At 35.7% G+C, this 18,870-nt stretch overlaps 1 protein-coding gene across 2 annotated transcripts in view; it reads left to right on the top strand.

Moving 5' to 3' along the window:
* Positions 1-18,870, top strand: part of LOC148945100 (diacylglycerol kinase theta) — a 201,028-nt gene that overhangs the window by 174,700 nt on the left and 7,458 nt on the right. Inside the window, exon 18 of one of the 2 annotated variants that reach the window (XM_089099202.1) lies at positions 13,432-13,510. The exons of the other annotated variant lie outside the window; for it this stretch is intronic. Coding sequence (XP_088955328.1) covers positions 13,432-13,510 — 79 coding nt within the window. The remainder of the gene's footprint in view (positions 1-13,431; positions 13,511-18,870) is intronic. 2 annotated transcript variants of the gene reach the window in all.

Below are 18,870 nucleotides of genomic sequence, written 5' to 3'. Positions count from 1 at the left end.
TAATTCTTTCAGCTTTTTCTGTCCTAATTTGTTTTCTATTCTTTTTTAATTTATTTACGAAAATAATATTTTTTTAATAATATTAAAATAAAAGATTAATGCGTGGGATTTTTCCATTGTTTAAATGGAATTTTCTGGAATTCCTTGGAATATTGGAACTCTTTTTGAAATTCTGGAAATACAAATTTTCTGGTATTTGTTTTAGCAATTAGATTTCAGGTAGTTTGAATGCTCTAGTAAAAGAGCGGTTGGATGAAATGCGCAAGGCTTGTTTATTTCAGATATTGTTATTATTTTATCTTTTTTCATTTGTTAGTTTTATTAATTTGTTTTATCGTTTATTATGTTGTTATAACAAGACATTGTTATTGAGGTTTGTTTGTTTCCCTCTGAAGGAAGCAAGTTTGTGACGAGCCGGCTGCTGTAACTTGCACCAATGGGACGAATAACTCCAATCAATGCATCATTAGTCTCAGATCAGCCCAGTCTCCGAGCAAGAACTTTAATAAGTCTTGTGCAGTAGCTAGTGGTAGTACTAACTAGTGCAGTAACTAGTGCAAATAAACCAACTGATAATGTTTCCCTATGTTTGTATGACTATAGATAACTACCGCTTTACTGGAAACACCCAAAGGCCAGTCTAAAAAAGAAGAATATTGAAATAGTAGTCAAAAGTGAGTATGTGATATCAGTAACAAAAGCTGCTGTATCAGTAACTTTCAATATACAAGTAAAATTGTCTTGAAGCTTAAGCAAAAAAATGAATAATGTTTTAACAACCACAAAGTCAATGAACAACATAAAAAATAAAGAATAGATTTATCAGGTAACATCTTGGTCTCGCCAGCTATAATACAAGCAGTGAGCGGTATTCAACTTTAATTTGTAAAAAAAAAAAAAAAAAAAAAACGACAAACTTTACTATTATGATACTCGAAACAAAGAATAAAAAAAAAATGTTAACTCCGGAAATCCAATTATTCCTCTGTATACAAAGGAAAATTTCGAGTTATGATACGAGTTCTAAAACTAGTCTATAGTCCTAATACTATCAAGATGGCTTCACTTCAGACTTGTCTACAAACTAATCGTGAAATGTCCTTTCCAGAACCATAACGAGATCGAATTATTTGATTGAGCTCATTGTGCAGAAGCGATACCAAATTAAACAAAAAAATAAAGCAACTATCCTAAAATGCTTTATCTTTTTCAAAAACTGTCCTTAATTGGTTTGCTTTGACTGCACCAAAACTCCTGATTTTTTTTGTGTTTTCAGTAAACTGCGAGTTATCTATAATCATGCAAAAATAGGGACATATAACCAATTGGTTTATTTGTACTAGTTTTATCGAAATATGTTAGACAGACTGTGAAGCAATAATTTTCGTTCGTTTTAAGTTTCAACTTCACTCATTACTTCCCTCAGAAAAACTTTGTTCTGTTTTTTAACTAATTAACAGTCAAAGAATTCAAGCCAACTAAATATCTATAACCTCTTTGTTAGTACCTTCGCCCTATATTCGCCATTTATTGTCCTTTTTTCTCTTTCGAGGATAAATTTAAGTTGAGGTGACTAAATAAATAGCCGACTGTTTGCGTGTCAAACTCCTTTAATTAAAGTCTTAAATAGCTTGGTCTCTTAATCTAACAAATAAATTGGTGCTATCACTCCAGTGGTCGTATCTGACATTGTCATACTTCTGAGATAAAATCAAAGAGTGGGTAACTTATAAGAGTGGGAACTGGCGCTAGTGTCGGCAAAAAAATGCCATCTAGTGCTTGGCCACACTTGACATTTTTCAGTGTAAAAATAAGGATAATTAATTTAATTAGTGTAATCGGTAAAACTAGGGTAGTAATAAATGTCTGATCTCAGTTCCTGACAGAAAAACAATTACAGATCTTGAAAAAATGCCCAGTGTCGCCAAACGGTAGATGGCTTTGATTGTATTTTCGTCGACACTAGTACCAGTTTCCACTCTTATAAGCTAGCCGTACTCTTTGGATAAAATTAAATGTGGTTGATAAACTGTTCTCAAAGGAAAGATTAGCAGGACACTATAAATAAGGCCTTTTCAGGGGAACATATTATTGATCAAATGCGAGAACAGATTTGTTTGTCATCAATTCTGTTTCGATAATGCTTCTCGCCAGAAAATGAATATTATTGAAAAAATGGCAATATTTTCCAAGTCACTTGAACATTGTTTTGTTATTTTCTATTAGAATCATGTTTACTGTGGTAATTTTCGCTGTTAATGCAACTTTTCACTGTTTGATCAAACTCTGAAACTTTCAGTTTTATAAAAATAAACATTTCAGGCAGCCCAAATAAAGAGCTATGTGGGCAAGATGTTTTTTTTTCATTTTTTATTATTATTATATAGACCAGGGCACTTGGCATAGCAGGAGTTGTCTTAGAAACTTCCAAAGGGTCTCACTCGATTTGAAATTCCAAGTTCTAGTGCCCTTTTTAATAAACGAAAGCCATTGGAGGGTGACCAGCCCCCACACCCAACATTTTCCAAAATACAACCAATCAAAATATTGAGATAGCCATTTTGTTTTGCGTAGTTGAACAATCCAGTAATTTTGTCCTTAAAGATTATACCCCCTCCCCACAGCCCTCAGGGCAAGGGTTGTTAGTTATAATCCAAAGGCATATAAGGTTTTTATGGAAAGGGTGGTCATATAAACTTCGGAGGGGGCTCAATTGATTGAATATCAGAAGTTCTAGTGCCCTCTTTAATGCTCGAAAGTGATTGAAGGGCAACCAGTCCCCTCCCTCCCTACGCCCATCATTTTCCCAAATACATCAAATTAAATTTTTGAGATGGCAATTTTGTTCAGCTTAGTTGAAATTCAATTCAATCCAATTTTTTTATTTACAAACAAAAATATAACAACTAAATTACTAATAACCACCCCAAAAAAGATACAAAACAGCATTTGTGACGGTGTGACTACTTACATTTTTTTTAAAACAAATAATTAATCAAATTAACAAAAAAAAATTCAATAATAGATAGATAAATTACATAACCAAAATAAAAACTATTACCAGTTTTTCATCAACCATTCTACCATAATAATAATAATAGGAACAATAATAATAATAATAAATATGCAAAAATTCCTGACTGGTAGTCAGGAATTTTTGTAGGCTGTCCTACATTCAGCACTTGTAATTTGTTGAAGCAAGTTGAAGTGTTAGTGACACCTTCTGCATAGCCTCCAATAAGACGTATCGCTTTATTCTGAAGGATGTGAACCGGTTTGAAATTTGTACAAAAATTTCTCAAGTTCCATTAATCATGTCTTTGAGGATGACAAACCCCCAGCCCTCAGGGACAGGGTTGTAATTTATGCCTTTGGGGCATATAAGGTTTGTATTGAAAGTGTAGTCGTACAAGCTTCGTAGGTTGCTCATTGGATTGGAGTCAGAAGTTCTAGTGCCCTTTTTAAGAGTCGAAGAGATCGGAGGGCAACTAGACCCCCCCCCCCTCATGCCCTATTTTCCCCAAATGCATCCGATATAAACTTTGAGGTGGATGTTTGTTCACGAACAGTTCAAAGATCACATAACAATACCTTTAGGGTTGACACTACCCCCCCCCTTGCGTTTTCTGGGGGCATGGCTTACAAGTTATTCCCTGGAGACATATAAGGTCTTTATGGAGGGGGGCTGTGTGAACTTTAGAAAAGGCTCATTTAATTGAAAGTTTGAAGTTTTAGTTTCCTTTTGAAAGTTAAAAGTGATCAAGGGAAACTGTCCCCCTCCCTCTCCCTGACATCATCTTTTCCCCAAACGCATCCGATCGAAACTGCAAGACAGCTGTTTTGTTCACAATAGTCCGAAGAGCATATAACAAAGCCTTCAGGGTGGACACAACCGTCAGAGCCCAGGGGCGAGAATTGTAAGCTATGCCCTGGAGAATACAAGGATTTTATGGAACGGGTGGTCAGATAAACTTCGGATCGGATGGGGCTCATTTGATTGGAAGTCAGAAGTTCTAGTGCTCTCTAAGAGTGGAGGACAACCAGCCTCTCCTCCACAAGCCTCAAATCAAAATTTTAAGAGATCTATTTTGTTCAGTATTGTTGAAGGTCCAGTTATTATGTCTTTGGGGATTCAACCTCCCCAAAGTCTTCAGGGTATGGGCTGTAAGTTAGGCAATTCGTTCATTGTTTACTTATAACATATATTATAGGCAAAGGTATGCATGTTTGAATTTTACTTTTCAAAAAGACGAAGGGCATTCATGTGAGTCTTTCAGAGAGTATTGAGGAGAGTGTTGCATTAATTCAAAACGCGTTATGTTTATACAGATTGTCAAAAGGGTATAACTCATAAATGACTGGGTATATTAATTTGGAACTTTCAGGAAACGATAAGAAAGATGGTTAAAAAGGCAATATTTGTATGCTACCACTTCTACTACTACTTCCATTATTGGTAATACCACTACTGCTGCTGCTACTACACAACTCCATTTACAATATTGAGGAGAAATTTGAACTAAATCAAAAGACACTATGTGCCTACACATTGTCAAACGAGCATATCTCAAGAATTGATTTGGGTATTGAGTTGGAACTTTCAGGGGATGCAGAAATGGGAAGATTATCAGACCAAAAGGCAACATGTGCACGCTACTACTAATACTATCACTGCTACATTTACTACTATTAATACTTCTATTGGTAATACCAATGCTACTACTATTACAACTTTGCCTAAGAACATGAAGGTGAAATTTTCAAGGATTTTCTGGGGGAGGGGGAGGTGAACTTTAACACAACACGTCATCTGTATGGAGGTTGTCAAAAGGGCGTAACAGTAATAGAAAAAGTTTGGTGTGTGAAGTTGAAACTGGGGGATGTTGAATAAACCAAAAGAAAATATTTGCATCCTTGTGCTACCGCTTCTACTTATTCTACTACTACTGCTACTATTATTGCTATTTCTGCTACTGCTACTAAAACTAAGGGTTAAATGAGAAAATTTTGGGAAATATTGAAACTGTATGGAACTAGATCGAAATACACAATGCCCACACAGGTTGTCAAGAGTTCGTATCAGAAATGCTTCAGGAACGGTTGATTGTATTAAGTTTAAACTTTCAGCGCGTGTTGAAGGGGATGTCTAAGAAGCCTAAAGTGCTATGTGCATACATCTACTAATACTACTACAACTATTATTAGTACGCAAGCTAGTGGTGTTAAAGTGAAGCTCCCAATGAATATTTATGCGAATGTTAAACTAAGTCAACAAGTTTTAGTGACCTTTTTCAGAGTCAAAAGAGATTGGTGGGCAAGCAGCCCTCCTCCTACGCTTATTCATTTTCCAAACACATCCAGTCAAAATTTTGAGAAATTATTTTGTTCAGCATAGTACAAAAAGTTGTGTGGCATTCAGGGTGTGTCAATCGGCCACCATTATGTAATTGGCCCATTATGCTTTAAAACTAAATCAAAAGCCTCTGTGTGTATGATTGCCAATAAGAAACCTCAGCAATAAATCGAGAATGACTGGGGGTATTAAGTTGATACTTTCGGAGCTACTGCTATTACTACTTCTGCTCTTATAACTTATATAAATCAAAAGAGTGTAAGTGTATCCACTCATAGAATTTCTTAGGGACGATTTATCTTTATTTTTTATTATGCTATTTGTGTCAGTATTAAATTGGTGAAAACATTTCTCCAACATGCAAATAGGAAGCCAAACTATAGATTTCTGTAAAAGAAAACTGGAAAGATATAAAATGCTAGTTTTTCCCACGAAAAAGACTATGTCAATAAAAAACGAACAGAAAATATTTGAGAAACCTTTTTCCACAAAATAGGTTTTTCAAAGAAAAGTATAGAGCTCCACTAAACCAAAAATGAGCAGAAATTAAGTCAAATAATCTTCCAAGTACGAATCACAATTTGTAAATAAATAAAACTCAAAACGAACAGAAACCATAGGCAGTGCAATAGCGCTGCCTAACTAAAGAACGCTGTTGGCACTTTTTTTTTTTTTTTTTTTTTTTTGTATAGACCAGGACACTGTATAGAAGGATTTGTCGTAGAAACTTCGAAAAGGGCTCATTCGATTGGAAATTGAAGGGGCTAGTGCCCTTTTTAATATTCAAAGATGATTGGAGAGCAGCCAACCCGCCTCCTACGCCCATCATTTCCCCAAACCCATCTTGTCAAAATTCCCCCCCCCACACAGCACTCGGTGCAAAGGTTGTAAGTTATGCCCTGGGGACATGAGGTTTTTATAGAACGGGTGGTCATATAAGCTTCGAAGGGGGCTCATTGGATTGTTAATCAGGAGTTATAGTGCCTTTTTTAAGAATAACAGTGATCGTAGGGAAGCTACCCCCGCCCCCACTTCCACACACACGTCATATTTTCCCTAAGTGCATCGAATTGAAATTTTGATATAGCTATTTTATTCAAAATTGTCCAAAGATCATATAACAAGGCTTTTGGGATTGAAACAAACTCCCAGAGTCTGGAGGTAAGGGTTGTAAGTTCTAATCCTTGGGGCATTTAAGGTTCTTACGGAAGGGATGGTTGTATTAATTTTAGAGGATTATAACAATGCCTCTAGGGATGGCACAACCCTCCAGAGCTCTGGGACAAGGGTTGCAAATTATGTTCTGGGCGTATATAAAGTTTTTATGGAATGGCTGGTCGTATAAACTTCAAGTGGGGCTCATTTGATTTGAAATTGGACGTTATAGTGCCTTTTTAAGAGTCAGAAAAGATTTGAGAGAAACTAGCCCCCACCCCTCTATTCCCATCATTTCCCTAAGAGTCAAGTTGATCAGATGGTAGCTACCCCCCTCCCTCACACATTGTGTTTTCTTGACTTGTGTTCAATAGAAATTTTTAGATAGCCATTTTATTCAAAATAGTCCATAAATCATATAACGAGGCTTTTGGGGTTGTTACAAACCCCCAGAGCCTGGGGGCATGAATTATAAGCTATGCTCTGTGGGCATTTAAGGTTTTTATGGAACGGAAGGATGTATAAACTTTACAGGTGGCTCATTTGGTTGTAAATTGGAAGTTCTAGTTCCATTTTAAGAGTCAAAATGATTGAAACGCATCTGATCGAAATTGTGGGATATTTATTTTAAAACAAAGCAGTCCAAAGAACATAATAATGCCACTTATACGCCCCCTGGGCATAACTTTCAACCCTTGCCCTGAGGGGTTTGGGTGGTGTGTCATCCTCAAAGACACAATTTCCAGAATTTTCAGCTACGTTTAACAAAATACCTATCTCAAAATTTGGATTGGATTGGGGAAATGGTGGGCGTTAGAGGGTGGTTAGTTGCTCTTCAATCACATTCGACTATTAGAAAGGGCACTAGCCCTTTGAATTTCAAACCAAATGAGCTTTTTTAGAAGTTTCTACGACAATACTTTCTATAAAAACCTTATATGCCCCAAGGCATAACTTACAACCCTTTCCCTGAGGGCTCTGAGGGGGCTTATCATCCTCAAAGACCTAATTTCCAAAACTTTCAACTACGTTGAACAAAATTGATATTTCAAAATGTTGATTGCATGTGTTTGGGGGAATGGTGGGCGTCAGAGGGGGTTAGTTGCCCTCCAATTACTTTCAACTATCAAAAAGGGCACTAGCCCTTTGAATTTCCAATCGAATGAGCCCTTTTTCTAGTTTTCACGACAACACTTTCTATAAAAACCTTTTATGGCCCCAAGGCATAGCTTACAACCCTTTCCCTGAAGACTGGGGGGTGAGTGTCCTGCTCAAAGATATTATTTCTGGACCTTTCAACTGTGTTGAACAAAATGGCTATCTCAAAGTTTTGACTGGATGTGTTTGGGAAAATGGTGGGCGTGGAAGGGGTGTTATGTGCCCTTCAATCACTTTTGACTATCAAAAAGGGCACTAGCCATTTCAATTTTTAATCGAATGAGCCCTTTTCGAAGTTTCTACGACAAAGCTTTCTATAAAAAGCTTACATGCCCCCAGGGTATGACTTGCAACTCTTGCCCTGAGGGCTATGGGGGTTGTCATCCTCAAAAACCTAGTTTCCAGAACTTTTAACTACGTTGAACAAAAAATTATATCTCAAAATTTTGATTGGATGTGTTTGGGGAAACAGTGGACATGAGAGGGGGGTTAGTTGCCCCCCAATCACTTTCGACTATTAAAAAGGACACTAACCCTTTGAATTTCCAATCGAATGAGCCTTTTTTTGAAGTTTCTACGACAACACTTTATATACCCCCAGGGCTTAACTTACAAACCTTGCCCTGAGGGCTGTGGGGGAGTGTCCTCCTCAAAAACATAATTTACATTTGGAAATCAACTACGCCGAACAAAATGGCTATCTCAAAATTTTCATTTGATGTGTTTGGGGATATGGTGGGAGTAGAATGGGTGTTAGTTGCCTTCAATCACTTTCAACTATTAAAAGGGTACTAGCCTTTCTAATTTTCAATCGAATGAGCCCTTTTTAAAGCTTCTACGACAACTCATTCGATACGAAGTGCCCTGGTATGGAAAAATAAATAATACATTGTGCCAACATCGTTTTTTACTTAGGCATCGCTATTGCGCTGCGTATGAATACGGTCAGTCAGCCGGGTACCCTGAACAATCTATAAGCAATTTCTCTGGAAAACATCTAGCAAATCTTCATTCGCTTTTCGAAGCGCCCATGCTTCAGAGCCATATTTGACGACTGTCATCACTGTAGCTTCTAATATTCTAATCTTGGTTTACAGCCTTATCTTCCTATTCTTTCAAACTTTTTTTTAACTGTGAAAAAACACCCTGAGCGTAGACTATTCTACTTTCAACATCTTCACTGCACTCACCATCTTTAATAATAATATTACCAAGGTAAGTGAAGCTGTCCACCTGATCAATCTTTTCATCTTCACTTATTCCTAACCTTAGTGACTTAGTCTTCTTAACATTAATTTTCAGACCTATTCTAGCACCCTGAACTCGCAAAACCGCTAAAAGTTCATTCATTTTGCTCGCACTTTCCTCTAGGATGTTTAAATCATCAGCATAATCCAAGTCCGGGAGACTTTTTCCTCCCCATTGGATTCCGTGGTCTCCCATTGCCTTTCCTGTGCTCTTTAAGACAAAGCCCATCAAAATAATCCATATAAAGGGGGATAGAACACAACCCTGCTTAACTCCTGATTTAAAAACCAGCTGCTAACCTCGTTTCCGACCTTAACCGCAGCAGTGTTATTCTCGTACATGTCACTAATCACTTTAATGTATTTGTCTGGTATACTATACAAGGATAAAACCTTTACTGAAGCTCTTCGATCAACAGAATTGAACGCTTGCTCATAATCTATAAAACTGAGGACCAAAGATATTTGACAACAACTCGGGCACTTCTCAATTAATAATTTAAGAGTGAAAATATTGGTCGACACATCCTCTACCTTTTCTAAAACTGCACTGTTCTTCTCTTAAAACTTTGTCTACGGCATCTCTCAGTCTAAAAAGTATCATATTACTAAGCAATTTGCTATCTACAGAGACCAGACTATTGCCTCGATAATTACCACACTCACTGTTATCACCTTTCTAATAAAGTGGCTTAATTACCTAAAATCCTTAGGTACTTCCTCTTTTTGAAAAATCATTCATAATCTTCAGCAACTTATTTCTAACCTCAGAGCCACCATATTTAAGAAACTCATTTACCGCCCTATCAGCACCTGGAGCCTTATTATTTCTTAATCCTTTTAGTACTGCCGCTAATTCTTCTTCACAAAACAAATCTACCTTCACATCCAAGGTATCAAAAACTTTTTCATTCTCCTCTATATCTTTTCCTGCAACTCTATCTCGGTTTAGCAAATTCTCAAAATGTTTTGCCCATATCTCTTTAATTCTTTCCTTATCGCTAATTGTGGCCCTATTCCTATTCCCTCTCAATCTATTAACATGCCAGTACAATATTTTGCTATTATGCCACTTCACACCTCCTTAGTTCACATTTTAATGCTTTCTCCACTTTCTTTACATTCATTTTGTTTTCATATGATCTATCACTCAGATAACTCTTGTACTTCTCCTTCTCTCCTTTCTATTAAACATAAAGCTTTTTTACTAATATTCTTAGCTGCAGTCCTAGTTTTCTTCCCTATGACACCTTCAGCAACTTCGCAAATTATCTTTCTAAAATTATTCCAATCATCTTCCGAATTATCAAATTTTAAACTCCCAAGTTTAGTGTTCAACTGTTCCTGGAGAGTTTCTCTCAAATTCTCACCCTGGAGTCTACCAACATCACAACTTCCCGGGAGGTAGTTACCCTTCCGAAATTTGAGCTTTAAATTAAGCCTTGACACTACTAGATGGTGATCTTTACTTTTAATATCAATAATAGCACTCATATACCCTAAGTATCCTGTATTGATCCTGCTAGTCTTCGGTTTACTATAACATAATCAATAAGGTTTGCTGTATTACCATCACGTGAATACCATGTTAACTTATGAGCCATTGTATGACCAAACACCGTATTGGTTATAACTAGATTGTTATACCTACAAAAATGCAAAAGTCTGTATCCATTTCTGTTTTCTTTTTCTACACCAAAATTACCTAGGCTAGGATACCATATATCCCTATTTCTACCGATCTGGACGTTAAAATCTCCTAGTAAAAACATCATATTTCTACCTGGGACCCTGTCTATTTGCTCCTGTAACTGTAAGTAAAATTCATCTGAGTCATTAGTATCTCCGTCAGCCGGTTCTACATGGGCATTTACTACTCTAACTGATACCCTTAACTTTTTAGTAATAAAATGAGCAATTAGTATTCTATTATTAATAGCTTCCTAGCCTAAACAAGGCTTAGCAGCGTCCCTATTCATCATTTGTCCTACTCTGTCTATGTACCCCATCCTTTCTGCCTGAGTAAACAAATTCAGTGTCCCATAATTTCATGCTTCCTACCTCTGGCATATCGGCTTCTGAAACTCTTAGTAACTCCAGTTTAAATTGCCTAAATTCCGTCGTCAAAATGTTGAAACGATGGCCATTTTTTAGCGTTGTAACATTCCAAGTTCCAATCTTCATGTTCTTTAAATCATTGAAATAATTTTGGCCTCATGAAAAGCAATGGTCCCGGATACCTGTGCAGGACGGAGATCACATCTTCTCAAGTCTACACCCAAGTACTTAAGCCGTTTTAGAACCGGACAGCAAGAAGTCCCTGGGACCTATTGGTGGTAATAGGCTTTGTGCAACCCAGGGCCCATCTTGGTCACAACATGGTTTTCAGCACTTGGCGATGCTCTTCTATCAACAAGAGTCGAAATCCTGCACAGACAATCTGAAGCCTATTACCACTGACTCATTATTTATTCATGCCTACAAATATTATACTACTACGGGGAGGCAGCCCATAGTAGATAAATTAGCTCGGAAGAGGTTTTTCAGCCCGAAAACGCCCTTTAAAACATACCAAGCCCAGAAGAATTGACCATTGATCAGAATCCCGTGCGAATGCTGTGTTGTTTAATAGGCTATAATTTTCTCGAGGGGTGCCACTCCTCAAGTGGGATTAGAGTTGACCGCAAGGTCTCCAGTCTTGTAGGTACCCCGAAAGGGTCGAGGCAGCCCTTTGCCGAGACCGTTACGCCCTGCAAAGGGCGTAAGATCCAGATATAAGATCAGATTTCTTTAGTATATATTTACCTTTATGGTTCTGTATGGACTCATTTGTCAGTTTTCACGGTCATTTTCACTTGATTTGGGAAAATTGGCTTCAACTTCCCCCTCCCCACCTGGATTTGACGAAATCAAGCCACTGCCTTTTAGCGATTCCGGGATTTTTTTTTTTTTTTTTTTTTTTTTTTTATAACTGTCAACTGGAAATACGAACATAAAGAGATATTCTCGAAGCCAGGACAGAAGCGATGACACATAAATGCGGTATCATGAAACGTTTGAGTCGCATAAGAAGGATGGCAAGCACCACGTAGACAAAAACCTGACCGTAGTTGTATACAAAAGCCAGATCGAGATGTAGAGACACAAAGACCTTATTATCTGATTCTTTCTGGATTCCTTCGTCGTTTTCTTCTTCAAAGTCTTCTTGTTTTTCTATTGTATTTATAGTCTTTTATATATATATATATATACATATATATATATATATATATATATATATATATATATATATATATATATATATATATATATATATATATATATATATATATATATATATATATATATATATATATATATATATATATATATATAACTTCAAGATATCTGAGACAAATTTTGCAGGAACTTAAAAAGACACAAAAATTATTTCCAGTTATTTTTTACTTATCAATAATGAATTTTTTTTCGAGGAATTTTTCGGAGTTTATTGTGAAATAAATTTTTTGGAAAGAAGTGGGCTGGGAAGAAACAGTCTTTAAAATGTTAAAAAACTGCTTCAGATTATGTTCCAACTATTTGAAATTGCCCGTTTAAGTCAAACTAAAACGTTTGGAAGTAGAAGGAGATGAGAAACATAGAATGAGAGAGAAGAAATGAATCAAGTACAACTAGCTCGGATTCGTTGTGAAAAAATCTTTGAATAACGCTCAACGTCCCCACCATTGTCTGAGCATAGTCTTAACGCTCAACGTCCCCACCATTGGCTGAGCATAGTCCTGAACTATTCACTAAGATCAACCATTGACTCCTACTGCCAATTGACACAATTAAATAAAATTGCCAATTGACACAATTAAATTAATTATCACTTAATTATACATAATTCCCTGGAATATCCAAGATTTGCGGTACTATCAGAGTGGTACTAAACTACTGAGACAAAATTGTGACGATAGGATATCATTATACATTTTGGGTTTTACTTAACCTCGAATTTGCTAATAGATAAATTAAGAAGCGGCTATACACTATTATAATTCTTCTATGAAAAGAATGTGAGGAGACTCTTAAGTAAATTTAAGATGACAACCCCTTACGATATAACAGTGGATCTGGCCGTGCCCGCTGTCTATTCGTGGTCACGTTCAATCCCTCCTGTCGTAAGGAAAACGTCAACATGGAGATCTTTCACAATTTTTTTGCTTTTACTGTTCGAATCAGTCTCTTATCTATGTTTCTTTCTGACTCTACACGATTTTTCCTTTTAAATAAATAAGAACAAGTTAAATCGTAAATGCACCACAATGCGTATTTTGAAAGTGAGACATTATTGTTAATCGTAAGAATCTTGAGTATATTTGTCAGATAGCTTGGCGCCAAATTTGAAACGAATAGAAGTTACGATAAATAATTGCAGTGTTGCCGTCTTCTGCTGATTTCTATTTTCTTGTGCTGATACTTCTTTGCAGGCTTTCTCTTGTAAAGGTCCTTATTTTTCAAAGTGAATTTTTTCAGGCAACAATGCTTAAGAAAGTTAAACGGCAGGCAAGAAGTAACGATTCTCATCTCTACGAGGACTTAAATATTTATTTGGGTACGAATCTATAGTCATGCACAAAACGCATGTAAAGGTTTTGCAGTCTGCATGCTTGTTGTCTAGTCCCATTGGTAATACACTTGTCAAGACTGGGTAAAAGCAGGGGTTGTGTATGCCCTCTGCTGTTCATAGAAGGGCTATAGAGTGCCACCACTTCTCTCAATCTTTATGTCTACTAGCAGTTTTGTTTGTGATTAAAATTTAGTTTTTTATGCTTGTTAATTACAGTTTGGCTTGTTTAAGAATGAAATTATTTTCTTAATTTAACTTCACAGCATAGCTTAGTACAGCTCAGACAAACACCCAGGCCCAACCCTACCCACACATGTACCTACATACTGAAGATTCTCGGTATCAATTATTACACACAACCAGTCTTTCGTCTAATTGCTCGAAATAAATCATTGTTGTCCTGTGATCATTTAAGACATTTTCATACTTCAAGTTCAACTTCAACATGGGTTTTTAATTTAGAAAACAAAGACGTATAAATACATTTAACACAATTCCTTGTGAATTGATGTACGTTTGGGCCCTTAGATAATACATACCCTAAATACAGCGTGGCCTATTGTCTTCTCAAATCTCCATCCCGAACTGCCATCAATTACTTACAAATTTAATACGACTCTTCTTCCGCTCACAACCCTTGAAGTACCCAACAAAAATGTAATAAATAATAATAATATCAAAATATTCAAAAGCATATTGATATAATAAATAGATGTTAAAATAAATATTTAATCCATTAGATATTTTTAACTTTCTTTGTAAAGAAGCTGAGGGACCTACATGATTTCAGCTTTTTTGGAAGTGCATTCCACTCCCTTGAACACGCAATTCTAGGAGAAAACTCTGACGGAAATGTTGATGTCGGGGGTATGTATATTTTTTAGGTAGATTGAGTAATTAAACCATAGATTTGTGAAGTCAATGTAAATAAACCTTTAAATGGTGACGGGAGTTTTCCTGAAAAATAATTGAAACGAAAACGGTGCAAGATAGTCTTTAAAGTGAAGACATTCATAGTCTGTTTGTGCCAGGCCTAAAATTTGAAGTACTTAATTTTGAAGTGAGTTTAGTCTCTGTAAATGTGTCTTTAAAGTAGATTGCCAAACTTTAGAACAATGTCAAATGTGAGGCTTAATAAATGAATCGTAAATCATGATCAGTATTTTTTTTGGGGGGGGGTGACTGAGTTTTCTCAGCATCTAAGGTTCCTTGAAAACTTCTTCTCAACACTTGCTATATGGTGTCTCAAACGATACATTTTTATCGATTGAAACCCTAGGTATCGAGCGGTTTCATTTTCTGGTTTCCTTATAAGTCCACAAGATGTTTCAATGCCAAACCAATCAGGAGCTAGTGAGTCCATACGGGAAAAATATAAAGCACACTATTTGTCGATGTTGATGACTAGACGATTTGCATCTATTCACAGATATGTTTCTTCAAAAATGTCTTGTGGCTTCGTTTTGGGAGATTTGATGTTCTTAAAAGAAGAGTCAGTATGCCAATAGTCCAGTAGTTGGGCTGTTGGTCTTCCGTTGAGAAAAGCTTCGCAAAACGGTTTTTGGCAAATATGTCAGAAGTGTAAAAATGACAGATGCTACTTTTGGGCGTAATAGCGACGAAATAAAATAGTTTGGGAATTTGAATTGCGCAGTTTACATAACAATATTTACAATTCTTCCTAGAAAAACTCAGTTTATCTTTCAGAGGAGTTAACACCCCATCTGCTCCATTTTGCCATTATGATCCAAAATTACCAAATATATTTTGACTGGATTTACATTCATGGCAAATATTGAGGGTTTTTTCTATTACTTTAAGGAAAGATACATAGTTTATATTGAGACGTAAAATTTGTCTTTGTTTACACGGAGCAATTAAAGGCTTTGTAACCACTGACCTGATTGGGTAAAAGGGATGATAACAGGAATTAATCCATATGATGACCGAACTGGAACATCAGCATACGAATAGCATCATATTAACAATCCGTATATGCCGTTTTCCTTTATGTTGGAAGATGTCTTCCATTATATTAAAGATAGTAAAAAAAAGGAGAGACTACAGTTGGGCTAACCATACTAAAATACCATTTTCTGCATCTTTCATGATTGGGGGCTGTGATTCTTTAATTTGTGAATTAAATTTAAAAAAAACAGTTTTTGAACTGAAAGCAAGGAGCGACATTAAAACTTAAAACGAACGAAAATTATTCCGTATATGAAAGGGGCTGTTCCCTTCTCAACGCCCCGCTCTTTACGCTAAAGTTTGACTTGTTCAAAACTCTACTTTTTAAAACAATAAAAAAAAACTTTAGCTTAAAGAGCTGGGCGTTGAGGATGGGAAAGCCCCTTTCATATACGGAATAATTTCTTTACATTTTAATTTTTAATGTCGCTGCTTACTTTCAGTTAAAAAAAACTTGTTTATTTTCATTTAATTTCTGAACGTTTTTGATTTAATGCAGGTTTTGATTTTGGCTCACCGTATATGAATAATTAAAACGAAAATTGCATGTTAGTTTTACTTTTTTAACTAATAATAACCTTATAATGACCTAAGTTTGATTTCTGTACCATTTAACCTCCCTTGTATACGTAATATTTTCTGTTCGTTTTAAGTTTTAACGTTGCTCCTTACTTTCGGTTGAAAAAACTTGTTTTTTTATTTAATACTTCCCAATAACCAATAGCCTAATATATGTAAACAATGGGCTAAGTTCATAACTTGCAGCCCTTCCCCTGGGAACTGTGGGGGATTAAGTCATCCTCAAAGACATATTTATTAGATTTTCGACTATGGTGAACAAAATGGATATCTCAAAATTTTGATCGGGTTACTTCGGGAAAAAAATGAGCGTGGGAGGGGGCCTAGTTGCCCTCCATTTGTTGGCTACTTAAAAAGAGCACTATAACTTTTAATTTCCGTTCGAATTAGCACTCGCGATATTCTAGGACCACTGGATCGATACGATCAACCCTAAAAAAAAAAAAAAAAAAAAAAAAAAAAAAAAAAAAAAAACACGCATCCGTGATCTTTCTTCTGGTACAAAATTCCACATTTTAGCAGATAGAAGATTGAAACTTCTACATTAGGGTTTTCTGATACGCTGAATATGATGGTTGGATTTTCGTTAAGGTCTTATCACGTTTAGGGGATGTTTCTCCCTTTTTTCGAAAATAATGCAAATTTTTTCAGACTTGTAACTTTTGATAGGTAGGCCTAATACTAAATATGTAATACTTGATAGGTAGGAGTAAAATTGATGAAACTTATATATTTGAAATCAGCATAAAAATCCAATTCTTTTGATTTATCTACTAATATCAAAATTCCGTTTTTTAGTTTCGGTTACTATTGAGCCGGGTCGCTCCTTACTAAGCGATTTGAAAATCGCTTGTCTACCTCAGAATTTTTATGCTCCATCACCATTCAAACATGCCCACCCTCGATATTTCATGATCATTGATTCAATTCGATCATTATTCGTTATTTAAAGGGGGGCTAGGTGTAAAAATGTGCGTTCTAACGAGAGACCTCCCAGGTTTCTGTAAATATTGGTTAGATACTATAATTTTAGAAGATGGGGGAGAGAAAAGATGGAAAAAGCCAATTCAGTAATGACCCAATAGAAAAATCTTAAGGGGGGGGAATGTTGAAAATAAGATTTCCAGATGAAGTGACCGTAATAGACATGATTGTTTATTAAGACCGGAGACCTCATTATCTTTTTGGAGTTTTCCCTACTATTTTACGAATCAAATGGATATCTTTGGGTTATATTATATTATACTTTGTGGATTAATCCAATCTTAACTAATTTTACTGTTCAAAATCTATATGAAATATAGAATATGTTTAACTAGACTATGCCCCTCGAGGTCCTCATTTACTAACTTTGACCTATTGTAGGAAGCACGTTGGTCTTTACTACGCTATTTTGGAGTGGAACAAATAGCAAAAACTAACAAGAATCTAGCCTCTAATCTTTTTTTGTAAAAACACCAACGTTGCCTACTGTTGCCTACTAACTAACAGAAATTTGCCTTCTATTCGGTGTTCTATGACTATGGAATGGAAAGCTAATAAGACAGGAAGCTCAAACCTGTCTCTGAGGAAAGGGAACCTTACACTACCTAGCGTTAATCCCAAAAGTCAATTGCAAAAACCTAAATAAAATTATTAGTTCCATATGTATTAATTAACTGTTTTAATTTTGCTTTACATTGACCTGAGGTAAAAAAAAACTTTTGTAATAAGGCACAATAGTGTACACATCTTCTTAAAAACCAGTTCAGTTTCTGTACGCCAATTTAGCCTTACCAATTTTATAACCAATCAAAAATGTGCATAGAATAAGATAATATATTTATTTCCTGAAAATTTGACGTGGGCCCCCCTGAAAAAAAAATTAAAATCTTAATAACAAAATTCTGTTGGGTGCGGTCAGTGGCTCTGGTAATTTTGGATTCCATGACACCCATTCTGAAGCGCCAAAATTTCTTGAATTATCTAATTACGTTTGCTGTTCACCTCCTACTTGCTCTGTTTGACGCTTTGCAATGTTTTCATGAGCATGACACCCAAACCCCATCTTTGCCATGCATCTAGATAATATTGAAATTATTTGCGGCGAGAGCGTCAATAATGGGCTCAGTTTGCTATTTGGTGAGTTGTAGTATGTTCCACTTCCAAGTTCCAAGTATAATCTTTGTGATTGACAAGTAAAAGGGAATATTTAGAACTAAAGCATCACTTTTTGAAATTAGAGAATTTGGAAATTTTGAACGGCAGTTGTTCAATCTGATGATGAATCTGCCAAAAGATACAAATATAATTATAGAGCATCCACTAATTTAGTTAGTGCTCAGTCATTTAAATTTTCTTTTGCGTGGTACAAATGTGGTCTCGGAATTAATAAAAAAAAATGTTATTAATAATCTTTTTTTATTGGTCAACAGGCGAGACTATAACTGTGGCTGGGGCATAGTTATTGAGCTGTTTCTAGTGATCTGTATTCAAAACAGTTTCCTTTAATTAAAAACCGTATAAAGTTCCTTTGCTGTATATTAAACACGTCTTTATTTTTGTGATCTACCTGAGATAGAAAAACCATTTAGAAAAATTGAAAAACTAATTGTTCGTAGCCTATACCTGTTACCCACTATCGCATCCTCTTTAAATTTTTTGAATCTGTCTCCTTTTTTAAATTTTCAAGAGATTCTAGGTACTTTCTATAGCTTCTTACTACCCTATCCGGGGCTTCTTGCTTTTCTATTTCCCTCTTTGGTGCAATTAAATAAAACGGTATTTGAGATTTATCTTTTATGGATGCTGATTAAATA

This window comes from Artemia sp. Qi Xiang Cuo, chromosome 13, assembly GCF_049724085.1.
Source record: "Artemia sp. Qi Xiang Cuo chromosome 13, ASM4972408v1, whole genome shotgun sequence".
NCBI lineage: Eukaryota > Metazoa > Arthropoda > Branchiopoda > Anostraca > Artemiidae > Artemia > Artemia sp. Qi Xiang Cuo.
This window is presented reverse-complemented; position numbering and strand designations above follow the sequence as displayed.